Here is a 14801-nt window from a genome sequence, read left to right on the forward strand (position 1 = left end):
GTAATCATTTTAGTAAAACATTCCTGTAGGTCTATGCCAACAACTCATTACTTTGCCCACCGTGTACAGTAAGTAATAACCCGCGTATCATCCATCAGAAATCTTACAAGACTGTAAAAAGTGGTCCACACCATATTCAGCTGATATGGCTTGGCTCATTCAGTTGCTGTGCCTATGCTGAACGTCTTATAAGCTAGTCTTCTTTAACGATTTCACATCTCGTGGAGGTATTTGAACAAATGTTAGATAACAATTCACCTAGTTTATCATAGGCCTATTTTTAAGCGAAGATGAATGGTGGTGGTGGTCACTGATTTCTTCCGTGAAAGGCACTTGGCGACACTCCCTTACATTTCTGCTGAGAGTCATCAATTATGCAGCCAGGGTAGCTGCAAGTACTGAGAGGGAAGATAGCAGCAACAATATGGCGACAACCGCAGTTTCTCCCGAATCTTTTCGACATCTGCAGTCCAACAACGCCTTTCTGGGTTCCTTGTAACGCTTATAAAGTAGGTGGATTCTTAGCTTTTTCTAAAACGGTTGCATGTTTTGACGAATCGGTTGTTTATAGTCTGTCAATAACCTTATAAAAATGTCGCAGAGCCGCTCTCTGACCAGCATTTTTTTTGTTGCTTGAATAGGCTGCCTGCCAGAGCCTAAACCAGATTCCCGTTATGTTTAAGCTTAATCGATATATTGCTAATTTCCTTCACAGAGCTAACCATAATATTGTTCAGACAAATAGGAAAAATTACGGGGTGACGATGTCCCCGATTTTGACTGCTTAAAAAAACTAAACGATGAAATGATTTTTTTTTAAAATCGAAATGTATGATTATCAAACGAAAATGAAGGATTTCGTGCTTAAATGTGGATTTATTTTCGTGATAGTTATGACACGCAGCAAATATGGGCCGATGTATGGTGATGAGAACCAGTAGCCTAATGTGATAGCCTAATTCTCTCCTCCACCATGCATTTTTTTAAAAATCATCCATCTATTCTAGCCTATTCTAACATGGGGGGGGGGGGGGGGGGGGGGGGTGGTACCAGAGCCTTTGAAACGGTGCTGCTATCCTTCACACCTCTTTTTCATCCACCCTTCATCCCAAAAAATGTAATCAAAGCAAGAATCTTATTACCATTGTAATTTCGTTGCATACACATACCCTGGTATCGATCTGGTGGTCGACATGGCTTTACGGGTGTGGTAGCCTACATACTGTAGCTCCTTCCTTCAAGGAGCCTATTTTAGGACAAGGCAGCGTGTTAAATGCTCAGAATATCCTAGAAACACTGAATTATTGGAGAAAATGATGGAGAACAATCTTTTTTTCCTGAGTCTATGATGTTGATGGCGACAAGGTAGGACTATGTGTTCGAGATGGGACTTTTTTTGCTCCGTGGAAAAACCTGAGCATAACATAGAAACCACCCACTGCAGCATTTCGCAGTGTTTCCTTGGCTCCGATGGGCCGCACTTTTGGGTAGGCTGCCGCTAAACGTGTGCATCGCAATATCTGTGCACGATGCTTATCATGCCTTATTATGTAAAGTCTACAAATCGACTTTGTAATACGATTGGCAACGATAGAATGATCGATATTAATGGTTATACATCAGAACAAACACACCATTCAGCAATAGCTCGCCTATTGCGCCTGTGGAAAATGAGATTAGATAACAACGATACAGTGGCCTAGTGTGCATGTCTTTGCCAGGGAGATTGGTGTCATTGAGTTTGTAATATAGTAAACAATAGTATAAGCTGAAATTGATAGGGCCATCGACTACCAGGAATATGGCAGGTGGTGCAGCAACCCGCTGAGACCTGCCTGCTTCTTCACAGAATATAGATTGCCATCATACCATGACGCCGAATGTGTAGTCTAGGGTATGTTTGGAAAAGGAAAGGGGTGGTCATTATGTAAGGGCATTTTAGGTAGCCTAGGGACATTTGGCCACCGGTTTACCTGTGAGACACGGTCGTTAACGGGAATAGCTGCACGGCGCTCTCTGTCTGAAATGGTTACATAAAACATGCTGGTGCACCGCTACTGGATGAAACAAAATGACTGAAAAACGGTTAATTTCGTATGTCCCATTGGGTCCAAGTAAGAATAGAATGAGGGATGGTTGCTATCCCATTATGCTGATGCATAGCCTTATTTTACACCAGCCAGTGTGTAACATTTACGTCGGTAAGTAAACGCTGTAGCCTTAACAACCATCATGTGCTTTTTGATCTCGCTTGATGAGTTAAGTGTTTGTTTTATCAACGTGACATATTTAACGATCGGATTGTACCACACCTGCAGCCCATATCCCTGTTAGTAAGCCTATGTCTGTAGGCTCGTGGCCTGCATGCATCCCAAAACCTTGTTGTCCGGTTTGTCCTGTTATCTATATCCTTTTTGAGTGTAAAGCAATAAAATCAAAAGAGCGACGAAGTTGATATCGCATTAAAACGGCTATTTTGGAACCTGATATTTCAGCCGCTGGTCTCTTTCCTTGCTCGATCGTGTGGTGCTGAAATGGACAGCGCCCGTGAGAAGCGTGAGATGAGGGATTGGAATGCAGCTTTCCTTCTCTTATCTTTTAGGCTGCAATATGAGATTTTAGCATTTTCTAAGTGTTTTATGAGCTGTAAGGTTAGTTATGTTGTCAATCCCTGTAGTTAGTTGTATTGTGTCAATGCAAACAACACAATTATACAAGCTCTACAGTGGACGAGCATTCAGCATGAGAACAAGCCTTGACATTTTGTCCTTTGTTGAATTGAATCTTTCATTTGAAATCGTGAGATTTATACAACGTTATTCATTGCAATATGTTAGCAGGAAGTTTCGATATTTACAGGTTTCTAAATGATGAATGATAGGCCCATTTTGGATGTAGGCCTGGGCCTCATCCTCCTCCGACCTTCTGGGTCTGATGAGAGATCTGATTCAGAGGTTAGATATAAACCTATACAGAATGTGTAGGCTATAGACTGTGCAATTTGTAAAATGTGTGATTTGTTCTGATATGTGTTTATCATACCTGTAATCTGGACAGCATGATTTTTCTATATGGACAGATGTACCCTCCTAGAGACGCTTTGAAATGGTCTTTTGACAGATGTGATGCCCCAACATGATTCTGTACTGCCATGTACTGTACAGTATCCTATTATGTGAGGTATGATGTGGGAAATAGATCTACCAGCAACTGAATTGGTGCTGTTTTGATACTTTCTTAAGGAAATTCAAAGCAAAGGTATAGTTATACTGTATTGGGAACCCGTAGTTAAGACAGTGCCAGTGTAAGTGAAAGTTCCGGTATTTTATTAGTGGGATTAAACTGTGTAGTGACAGTGTGTCAGAGTTTTGCTCTTCTGACTGTCTTTCATTGATTAGGCTCTCTCTCTGTGTGTGTGTGTGTGTGTGTGTGTGTGTGTGTGTGTGTGTGTGTGTGTGTAGGCTCTCAATGTGTGCTCTCAGGCAAGGGAGGGACTGCTGCTGCTGGCTCATTCATCCCCCTGACCGCTGTCTTAGTATCTTCATCCTTCTCTCTTAAGAGTCCCAAATGGCACCCTATTCTCTGCACTACTTTTGACCAGATTCCTATAAGTACTGGACTACTTTTGACCAAATTCCTATCAGTACTGGACTACTTTTGACCAGATTCCTATAACACTGGACTACTTTTGACCAGATTCCTAAAGGCACTGGACTACTTTTTACCAGATTCCTATAACACTGAACTATTTTTGACCAGATTCCTATAGGCACAGGACTACTTTTGACCAGATTCCTATAACAGTGGACTACTTTTGACCAGATTCCTATAACACTGGACTACTTTTGACCAGATTCCTATAACAGTGGGCTACTTTTGACCAGATTCTTATAGGCACTGGACTGCTTTTGAAAAGAGCCCTATGGGCACTAGTTAAAAGTAGGGTGACATTTTGGCTGCAGGCAAAGCTACGAATACAATATAGCCCTAAAAGCATGATGTCATCATGATCATGATCATGTAGCATCTCATGTAGAATCTCATGTAGCATCTCATGTAGCATCTCATGTAGTCATCTCATGTAGCATCTCATGTAGCATCTCATGTAGTCATCTCATGTAGCATCTCATGTAGCATCTCATGTAGAATCTCATGTAGGATCTCATGTAGCATCTCATGTAGTCATCTCATGTAGTCATCTCATGTAGTCATCTCATGTAGCATCTCATGTAGTCATCTCATGTAGTCATCTCATGTAGCATCTCATGTAGCATCTCATGTAGCCATCTCATGTAGCCATCTCATGTAGAATCTCATGTAGCATCTCATGTAGCCATCTCATGTAGCATCTCATGTAGCATCTCATGTAGCATCTCATGTAGAATCTCATGTAGCCATCTCATGTAGAATCTCATGTAGCCATCTCATGTAGCATCTCATGTAGCCATCTCATGTAGCCATCTCATGTAGCATCTCATGTAGAATCTCATGTAGCCATCTCATGTAGAATCTCATGTAGCCATCTCATATAGCCATCTCATGTAGCCATCTCATGTAGCATCTTTAGCTCGGTCAAGTAAGTGTCTACATTGTCAAACTAGGAAACATGACCCTATTAATGCACTTATGAGGCATTTTTGCAAAACATTTTTTTACCTTTAATCAATCCGGGAAAGACCCAAAAGGTAAGAAACCTCTTTTACGAGGGGGAGCCTATGAATGATAGGCTATGCATTGTGCTGCTGTTGTAAAACACATTCTGTTCTACTATAGTGTGTCTGTGTATTCTCTGAATCAACAGGAAATACAGGACAGTGGAAGGTGTTTCCTTAGTTACACATCCCATTAGTCTGTTGTGGTCTGCTGGGTCTGCTGCCAGATGGGTCTCTTATTTCCTGTATTGGCACAGAGATTCATGACATGACACATTTCTATACTACTACTATACTACTATACTATTATCATAATATTATTGCGTTTCCTACATTGGGCCAAGCATGGTTAGCATGGATTGTGACAGTGAGAAACTTGCCATCATAAAATGAAATGGCAAGCGTTCTAATTCTATGCTTGCCATATGTAGACAATATTAGCATTTTATACTGGGTTGGTAGTCAGGATGAATCTCCTCCTCCAAGGCGCCACCCACCAAATCCTGTCATCATCATAATAATATCCTTTGAATATTCATCATTCTTTCAGTAAGTTGACTCATCTCTGATTTCAACACGCCTGAATTTACCACACCTTTTAAAATGATGCAATCAGTATCTTCAATTGATAATGAGCACAAATAATATATCAATCTGAGTAAAATGCTATTGAGTAGTTTCTCCCCCCAAAATACTTATTTTTTAATAAAAATATATTTTAATAAAACACAGGGTGTCACCTACAGCACTTAATGGCTTCCTCACAAATGGCACCCTGCTTCCTGTATAGTGGACAACTTTTGACCAGGGTCCATAGGGCTATGTAAACTATATAGTGACTAGGGTGCCATTTGATATGCAACCAATGATCAAACCTACTTGTCATATCTATCATAGATGAAAGCCATTGACTCATGTTTGTTCCGTATTTCTACATCTGTAATGTGTTTCGAAAATAGCAGCATCATTATTTGATGTTTTCGTTGGTATTTTTAGTTTGATCTCACATTAAAACCCGTATCTCTCGTTCAGTGTTAGTGTCTGGGGGCCCGTACCAAATGGTACCCTATTCCCTACATAGTGCAATACTTTGGACTAGAGCCCATAGAACTCTGGTCAAAAGTAGTGCACTTTATAGGTAATAGGGACACATCCTCTGTTCTTTTCTTCTTCTGTCAAGACTAGACTATACTGGTCCATTTCTGTGACGGCTCTGCTGTGACAGAACTAGAAAGACCTTCTCTTGCTCTGAGGCTCTTCCTTACTGTAGACAAACAGGGAGACTGTATCTGCATCCAAAATGGCACTCTATCCCTTGTATAGTGCACTACTTTTGACCAGGGCCCATAGTGCATGCATAAAAAGAGTTACACTGAGTAATAATAATGATAATACTTCCAGTTCATACAAATACATCTTGCTGTTATGATAATTCATGTATGACATTTACAAAAAATATACAAAATTATTCAAAGCATTTAATATTTTATGCCTTTTATTTTCAAGAAAAACACATCAAAAACTCAAGGGCCTCAACTACTCTCTTGGCTCAATTGTTCTTCTTTCTCCTCCTCTCTACTCTCCCTCTTTGGCCCCCCCCAGAGCTGGTGACAGTGGATGGTACAATACTTGACGACCAAGTAGCTGCAGGATGAAAACATGGCTGCACCCCTTATGGCACCACCAGGACCTGACAGCTTCAAGTATTTTACCGCGGAATCATTGGCTAACATCGAGCTCCGGATCAACGAGGAGAAGAACAAACCGCCGCCCAAGCAGGACAGCAGTCACCGTGACGACGACGATGACAACAAACCCAAGCCCAACAGCGACCTGGAGGCTGGGCGGAATCTGCCCTTCATCTATGGCGACATCCCTAGTGGAATGGTGGCGACACCACTGGAGGATTTGGACCCCTTTTACCAGGCTCAGAAAGTAAGTAAGAAACACACCTCCTCCGTATCCCCTTCTCCATCACACACACACACACACACACACACACACACACACACACACACACACACACACACACACACACACACACACACACACACACACCCCTTCTTGCCCTTGCCTTTTCTCAACACCTTACATCAAAGATACAGTGCCTTCTGAAAGTATTCAGACCCCTTGACTTTTTCCACATTTTACGTTACGTTACAGCCTTATTCTAAAATTAATTAAATCGTTTTTTCTTTCATCAATCTACACACAACACCCCATAATGAACAAAAACAGGTTTTTAGAAATGTTAGCAAATGTATAAAAAAACAGAAATACCTTATTTACATAAGTATTCAGACCTTTTGCTATCAATCAATCAAATGTATTTATAAAGCCCTTCTTACATCAGCTGATGTCACAATGTGCTGTACAGAAACCCAGCCTAAAACCCCAAACAGCAAGCAATGCAGGTGTAGAAGCACAGTGGCTTGGAAAAACTCCCTAGAAAGGCCGGAACCTAGGAAGAAACCTAGAGAGGAACCAGGCTATGAGGGGTGGCCAGTCCTCTTCTGGCTGTGCCAGGTGGAGATTATAACAGTACATGGCCAAGATGTTCATAGATGACCAGCAGGGTCAGATAATAATAATCACAGTGGTTGTAGAGGGTGCAACAGGTCAGCACCTCAGGAGTAAATGTCAGTGGCTTTTCATAGCAGATCATTTAGAGTATCTCTACCGCACCTGCTGTCTCTAGAGAGTTTAAAACAGCAGGTCTGGGACAAGGTAGCATGTCCGGTGAACAGGTCAGGGTTCCAGAGCCGCAGGCAGAACAGTTGGAACTGGAGCAGCAGCACGACCAGGTGGACTGGGGACAGCAAGGAGTCATCAGGCCAGGTTGTCCTGGGGCATGGTCCTAGGGCTCAGGTCCTCCAAGAGAAAGAGAAAGAGAGCGAGAGAGAGCGAGAGAGAGCAAGAGAGAGAAAAAGAGAGAGAATCAGAGAGAAAAAGAGAGAGCGAATTAGAGAGAGCATACTTAAATTCACACAGGACACCGGATAAGGCAGGAGAAATACTCCAGATAAAACAGACTGACCCTAGCCCCCCGACACATATATGATGCAGCATAAATACTGGAGGCTGAGACAGGAGGGGTCGGGAGACACTGTGGCCCCGTCCGACGATACCCCCGGACAGGGCCAAACAGGCAGGATATAACCCCGCCCACTTTGCCAAAGCACAGCCCCCAAACCACTAGAGGGATATCGTCAACCACCAACTTACCATCCTGAGACAAGGCCGAGTATAGCCCACAAAGATCTCCGCCATGGCACAACCCAAGGGGAGACGCCAACCCGGACAGGAAGATCACGTCAGTGACTCAACCCACTCAAGTGACGCACCCCTCCTAGGGACAGCATGGAAGAGTGCCAGTGACTCAGCCCCCGTAATAGGGTTTGAGGCAGAGAATCCCAGTGGAGAGAGGGGAACCGGCCAGGCAGAGACGGCAAGGGCGGTTCGTTGCTCCAGTGCCTTTCCGTTCACCTCCACACTCCTGGGCGAGACTACACTCAATCATAGGACCTACTGAAGAGAGGAGTTTTCAATAAAGACTTAAAGGTCGAACCGAGTCTGCGTCTCTCACATGGATAGGCAGACCATTCCATAAAAATGTAGCTCTATAGGAGAAAGCCCTGCCTCCAGCTGTTTGCTTAGAAATTCTAGGGACAGTAAGGAGGCCTGCGTCTTGTGACCGTAGTGTACATATAGGCATGTACGGCAGGACAAAATCAGAAAGATGGGTAGGAGCAAGCCCATGTAATGCTTTGTAGGTTAGCAGTAAAACCTTGAAATCAGCCCTAGCCTTAACGGGAAACCAGTGTAAAGAGGCTAGCACTGGAGTACACTGGAGCACTGGAATAATATGATCACATTGTTTGGTTCTAGTCAAGATTCTAGCAGCCGTGAGACTCGAAATTGAGCTTAGGTGCATCCTGTTTCCATTGATCATCCCTGTGGGAAATTCAATTGATTGGACATGATTTGGAACACAGATGTCTATATAAGGTCGCACATTTGACAGTGCATGTCAGAGAAAAAACCAGGCCATGAGGTCGAACGAATTGTCCGTAGAGCTCCGAGACAGGATTGTGTTGAGGCACATTTCTGGGGAAGGGTACCAACAAATTTCTACAGCAAGGAAGGTCCCTAAGAACACAGTGTCCTCCATCATTCTTCAATGGAAGAAGTTTGGAACCACCAAGACTCTTTCTAGAGCTGGCCGCCTGGCCAAACTGAGCAATCGGGAGAAGGGCCTTGGTCGGGAAGATGACCAAGAACCCGATGGTCACTCTGACAGAGCTCCAAAGTTCCTCTGTGGAGATGGGAGAACCTTCCAGAAGGACAACCATTCCTGCATCACTCCACCAATCAGGCCTTTATGGTAGAGTGGCCAGACGGAAGCCACTCCTCAGTAAAAGGCACATGAACGCCCACTTGGAGTTTGCCAAAAAGACTCTCAGACCATGAGAAACAAGATTCTCTGATCTGATGAAACCAAGATCAAACTGTTTTGCCTGAATGCCAAGTGTCTAGTCTGGAGGAAACCTGGTACCATCTCTACAGTGAAGCATGGTGGCGGCAGCATCAGGCTGTGGGGATGTTTTTCAGTGGCAGGGACTGGGAGACTTGTCAGGATTGAGGAAAGGATGAACGGAACAAAGTACAGAAAGATCCTTGATGAAAACCTGCTCCAGAGTTCTCAGGACCTCAGACTGGGCAAACTTACACCTTCCAAACAGGACGATGACCCTAAGCACACAGCCAAGACAACGCAGGAGGGATTTCAAGACAAGTCTCTGAATGTCCTTGAGTGCACCAGCCAGAGCCCGGAATTGAACCCGATCGAACATCTCTGAAGAGACCTGAAAATAGCTGTGCAGCAACGCTCCCCATCCAACCTGACAGAGCTTGACAGAATCTGCAGAGAAGAATGGGAGAAACTCCCCAAATACAGATGTGCCAAGATTATAGCATTATACCCAAGACTCAAGGCTGTAATCGCTGCCAAAGGTGCTTCAACAAAGTACTGAGTAAACGGTCTGAATACTTATGTACATGTCTATTTCCATTTCTTTTCTTTGCAAAAATGTCTAATAGCCTGGTTTTGCTTTGTCATTATGGGGTATTGTGTGTAGATTGATGAGGGGGAAAAAACTATTGAATCAATTTTAGAATAAGGCTGTAACGTAACAAAATGTGGAAGAAGTCAAGGGGTCTGAATATTTTCCCGAAGGCCCTGTAGGTTAGTGGAATAAGGGCTGTCATTTAACTAAGATAGTAAGCAACATGACTCAGGTCCTGTCCTGTGTAGAATGAGTCAGCTTCTGTGCAGGTTCAGCATTGTCAATGAGTTTTAACCTTATTCAGTTGGTTTAGAGGACAGGATTCCTGTCATCGATGGCTTGGTGGTTTTGACAGTTTGATGTCAGTATAGATATTTGATGCATATTTAAGAAATGATTTTCACGTAAATGCGGTAAAGATCTCATCCTCAGAATACTGACATGTTGTCCAGTTGAGATATGTAATTAAACCACTTAAAGGGGTTGTTCAGTCACATGATATACTGTAGCTGACAAATGTGTCAGCTACAGTATATCATGTGACTGAACAACCCCTTTAAGTCCCACTGTAAGTCCCACTTTGTATATATTATTATTCAATTCCCGATATAATAAACCCATGACACAAAAGATCATGTCACCGTGTACAGGAGTTTTCTTTTTGGCTCGTGATTGGTCTGTGTACAGTAGCTACTAGGGGTGGAACGGTACACGTATTCGTATCGAACTGATCGGTACACGGATCGCGGTTCGATCCGCACTGAACCCGAATAAATACATAAAAACTCAAGGGCCTCAACAATAGGTCAGCCTAGAAAATGATATGTACAGAAGTCGGAAGTTTACATACACTTAGGTTGGAGTCATTAAAAGTCGTTTTTTCAACCACTCCACAAATTTCTTCTTAACAACCTATAGTTTTGGCAAGTCGGTTAGGACATCTACTTTGTGCATGACACAAGTCATTTTTCCAACAATTGTTTACAGACAGATTATTTCACTTATAATTCACTGTATCACACTTCCAGTGGGTCAGAAGTTTACATATACTAAGTTGATTGTGCCTTTAAACAGCTTGGAAAATCCCAGAAAATGTCATGCTTTAGAAGCCTCTGATAGGCTAATTGACATCATTTGAGTCAATTGGAGGTCTACCTGTGGATGTATTTCAAGGCCTACCTTCAAACTCAGTGCCTCTTTGCTTGACATCATGGGAAAATCAAAAGAAATCAGCCAAGACCTCAGGAAAAAAATTGTAGACCTCCACAAGTCTGGTTCATCCTTGGGATCAATTTCCCAACGGCTGAAGGTACCACGTTCATCTGTACAAACAATAGTACGCACGTATAAACACCATGGGACCACGCAGCCGTCATACCGCTCAGGAAGGAGACGCGTTCTGTCTCCTAGAGATGAACGTACTTTGTGGCGAAAAGTGCAAATCAATCCCAGAACAACAGCAAAGGACCTTGTGAAGATGCTGGAGGAAACAGGTACAAAAGTATCTATATCCACAGTAAAACGAGTCCTATATCGACATAACCGAAAGGCTGCTCAACAAGGAAGAAGCCACTGCTCCAAAACCGCCATAAAAAAGCCAGATTACGGTTTGCAACTGCATATGGGGACAAAGATCGTACTTTTTGGAGAAAAATAGATGGCATCATGAGGAAAGAAAATGATGTGGATATATTGAAGCAACATCTCAAGACATCAGTCAGGAAGTTAAAGCTTGGTCGCAAATGGGTCTTCCAAATGGATAATGACCCCAAGCATACTTCCAAAGTTGTGGCAAAATGGCTTAAGCACAACAAAGTCAAGGTATTGGAGTGGCCATCACAAAGCCCTGACCTCAATCCTATAGAAAATTTGTGGGCAGAACTGAAATAGCGTGTGCGAGTAAGGAGGCCTACAAACCTGACTCAGTTACACCAGCACTGTCAGGAGGAATGGGCCAAAATTCACCCAATTTATTGTGGGAAGCTTGTAGAAGGCTACCCGAAACGTTTGACCCAAGTTAAACAATTTTAAAGGCAATGCTACCAAATACTAATTGAGTGTATGTAAACTTCTGACCCACTGGGAATGTGATGAAAGAAATAAAAGCTGAAATAAATAATTATTTCTACTATTATTGTGACATTCCACATTCTTAAAATAAAGTGGTGATCCTAACCGACCTAGACAGGGAATTTTTACTACGATTAAATGTCAGTAATTGTGAAAAACTGAGTTTAAATGTATTTGGCTAAGGTGTATGTAAACTTCCAACTTCAACTGTACCTATCTACAGGCTATGGCTTTGCTGCGTTGTATGTCTCTTGAGTAAATCTGAGCGGATGTTTTTTAGGCTATTCTGTTAAAACAACTGCAGCATATGCGCAAGTTGTAATCAAATGTATCATGTTAATTGGTGCATTTCAAACTATTTGTGAGGCGCAGCCGGGAACTATGTCTGAACGTTGGTGAGTGGTGGGGACGATAAATCAGAATCGGAGGATTCTCCATCATCCTTTAAATCTTCAGTTTGGGAACATTTTTGGCTTCCCAGTAGATTACAACGATGTTGGACAGAGAGCTGTGGATAAAACGTTAACAGTAGGTCGCCGCGCTCAACGAGAATATCCTATGCAGCTGCCAACACCTCATATGTGGACACATTTACTCCAACATCACCCCAGTATCCCGGAGAAAGATGGGAAAGCAAAGAAACAACACCACAACATTGTCTCCCCTCTGCATTCAAGCAGCCCTTGGCAGCTGATTCTGATAGGGTCAAAGAAATTACAAAAGCGATAGGTAGGCTATGTTTATATATTTTTTTTACAGTCTTTGGTTTATAGCCGCGGATATGCGCCCATTCTCGGTGGTTGAGAATAGCGCGTTTCAACAACTCGTGAAAGTACTTTACGAACATCCCTCTTGCACCCATTTCAGCAAACAGGTAGTACCCACAAACCAAAGCATACGTTTTCAATGAATTGGCCAAAGCACCCTGCACTTACTTAACAGTGACAGCCCATCCCATTACCCCAGAGTGGGAGATGTACTGTGCTACAGACACGCTCATGGTGCATTCGAAACCAAGTGGGAAGTGGGAATTTACCACATATGACTGGTAAAAATCCACTTGAATGGCCCTAAAACTGGTAATTACCAGTGGGAAACTCGTCTATCATCCTGAGCACCCACTTCTCCCACATGGTGACCTCTGACGTCACCTACTAAGGAAATGGTTTCTATAACAGCATTTTTGGCAGTTAAATGCAATTATGTATAAAAAGCAATCTATGAATGTGGTTTTTGAACTTTATAATTTGTTTACAATCATGATAGCTGTACTTATAGTTTATGGTTGACACAGCTTCTTGGGCGTTAGCCAATTGACGGTTCTCAACGAGTTCAAATCACATGAATGTATCCAACTTGTATTTACAACTTCACAACTGGCATCTCCCACATGGTTATTAACGTAGAATCAGGATGGCAACTTGAGAGGCCCAACATAACAACCTGGTCACAACAGAAAATGTCATGAACATTGTGAATGCTGAACATTGTGAATTGCATTTCATTTTCCTGCTGTACCAAAATGTGACCTCAAAACCACATTACCTACTGAATCGTGGGTTTTGTGAACCGCTACAGCCCTTAAAGCTACATACAGTGTAACGGCTGTCGTAGAGAGGGGACCAACTCAAAATACTGAAGCAAAATAACAAAGAGAAAAAAACGACAGCGCACAGTTCTGTCAGGTACAGAGACTAAACAGAAAATAACTGCCCACAAACACAGGTGAAAAAAAAACCCTACTTAAGTATGATCTCCAATTAGAGACAACGAGGACCAGCTGCCTCCGATTGGAGATCATCCCAAAAACAACATAGAAATAGAAACCTAGAACTTAAACATAGAAATACAAAACATAGAAAAACACAAAACACCCCCTGTCACGCCCTGACCTACTCTACCAAAGAAAATCACATTTACTATGGTCAGGACGTGACATACAGTATATGTTTTATTATTATTATTATTATGCTGTACAATGCCCTGTCCCCAAGGCATTAAAGGTTTAGTGTGCTTGATTACTCTAGAATACTCTAGTTGTTGAGGTTCAGTTGTTGTTCCTGTTTGTCTCCCCCATCTCTCCTCTTCCCTCTTCTCTATGTCCACCTCTCTCTCCCTGCCTCTCCCCAATGGCTCAGAGGGCTACGGGGAAAAGGTTAATGGCAGACACTGTTAGTTGAAACACTGACGTTTCAGATGACTTTTCTAATTGTTCGAAAATGTATTCCTGCAGAAGAAATAAGGCAAAGCAAACCAGCAGAAATGCATTAGCTAGCTGACTTAAACGAGCAGTGTGGACAGTGTGTTTTGTGAAGAGTGATGCATGTTGCATTGTTGGTGTGTTTTTTATTTGACCTTTATTTAACTAAGCAAGTCAGTTAAGAACAAATTCTTAATTTCAATGACGGCCTAGGAACAGTGGATTAACTGCCTTGTTCAGGGGCAGAACGGCAGATTTTTACCTTGTTAGCTCGGGGATTCAATCTTGCAACCTTACGGTTACTAGTCCAACGCGCTAACCACTAGGCTACCTGCCGCTCCAAGTGTAAGTATGACTTTGAAAATGTTTTTTGTCATCGTGCATGTTGATATCGGCTCGATATTTCTAAGAGTGTAGCTGTAAAAGAGACAAGGGGGTCCCATCCTCCTCTCTCATCATGAATATCTTCTACTGTACCTAAATGATAATGGAGAAAAACAGTCAATAGAGGTGAGGTCACAAGAGCGACAGTAGCACCTATTGATGTTATGATTTTTGTCTGCACCTTGTCTCATGTTGGTTGAAGTGCTGTCTACTTCCCTCCTTCGTCAGTCTTAACTATGTCGATATAAATGTAAAATGGCTCCTGACTATTTTAGATCATAATGAATGATATTACATTGACGGGGGGATCCTAGACCAGCATTCATATGCTAAGACCCTTCATAAATACAGGCCCTGATCTTGGGTCTTTAGCCAGGGCTCTACATTTTTAAACGGAATTGGTAGCGCTGGTGCTACCAACATAAAAAA

The 14801-nt window shown here is 42.5% G+C and overlaps 1 protein-coding gene across 9 annotated transcripts in view; it reads left to right on the plus strand.

Moving 5' to 3' along the window:
- Positions 1-259: 259 nt before the first annotated feature.
- LOC115167796 (sodium channel protein type 8 subunit alpha) overlaps positions 260-14801 on the plus strand; it is an 85347-nt gene continuing 70805 nt past the window's right edge. For 4 of the 9 annotated variants that reach the window (XM_029722416.1, XM_029722410.1, XM_029722414.1 and 1 more), the window contains exons 1-2: positions 262-509; positions 6255-6587. In XM_029722416.1, coding sequence (XP_029578276.1) covers positions 6312-6587 — 276 coding nt within the window. In that variant the 5' untranslated portion in view covers positions 262-509; positions 6255-6311. Of the gene's footprint in view, positions 510-6254; positions 6588-14801 lie in introns of all 9 variants that reach the window. The other 5 variants (XM_029722408.1, XM_029722411.1, XM_029722413.1 and 2 more) reach the window with 2 other exon arrangements.

Source organism: Salmo trutta, chromosome 30 (assembly GCF_901001165.1).
Source record: "Salmo trutta chromosome 30, fSalTru1.1, whole genome shotgun sequence".
Taxonomy (NCBI): Eukaryota; Metazoa; Chordata; class Actinopteri; order Salmoniformes; family Salmonidae; genus Salmo; species Salmo trutta.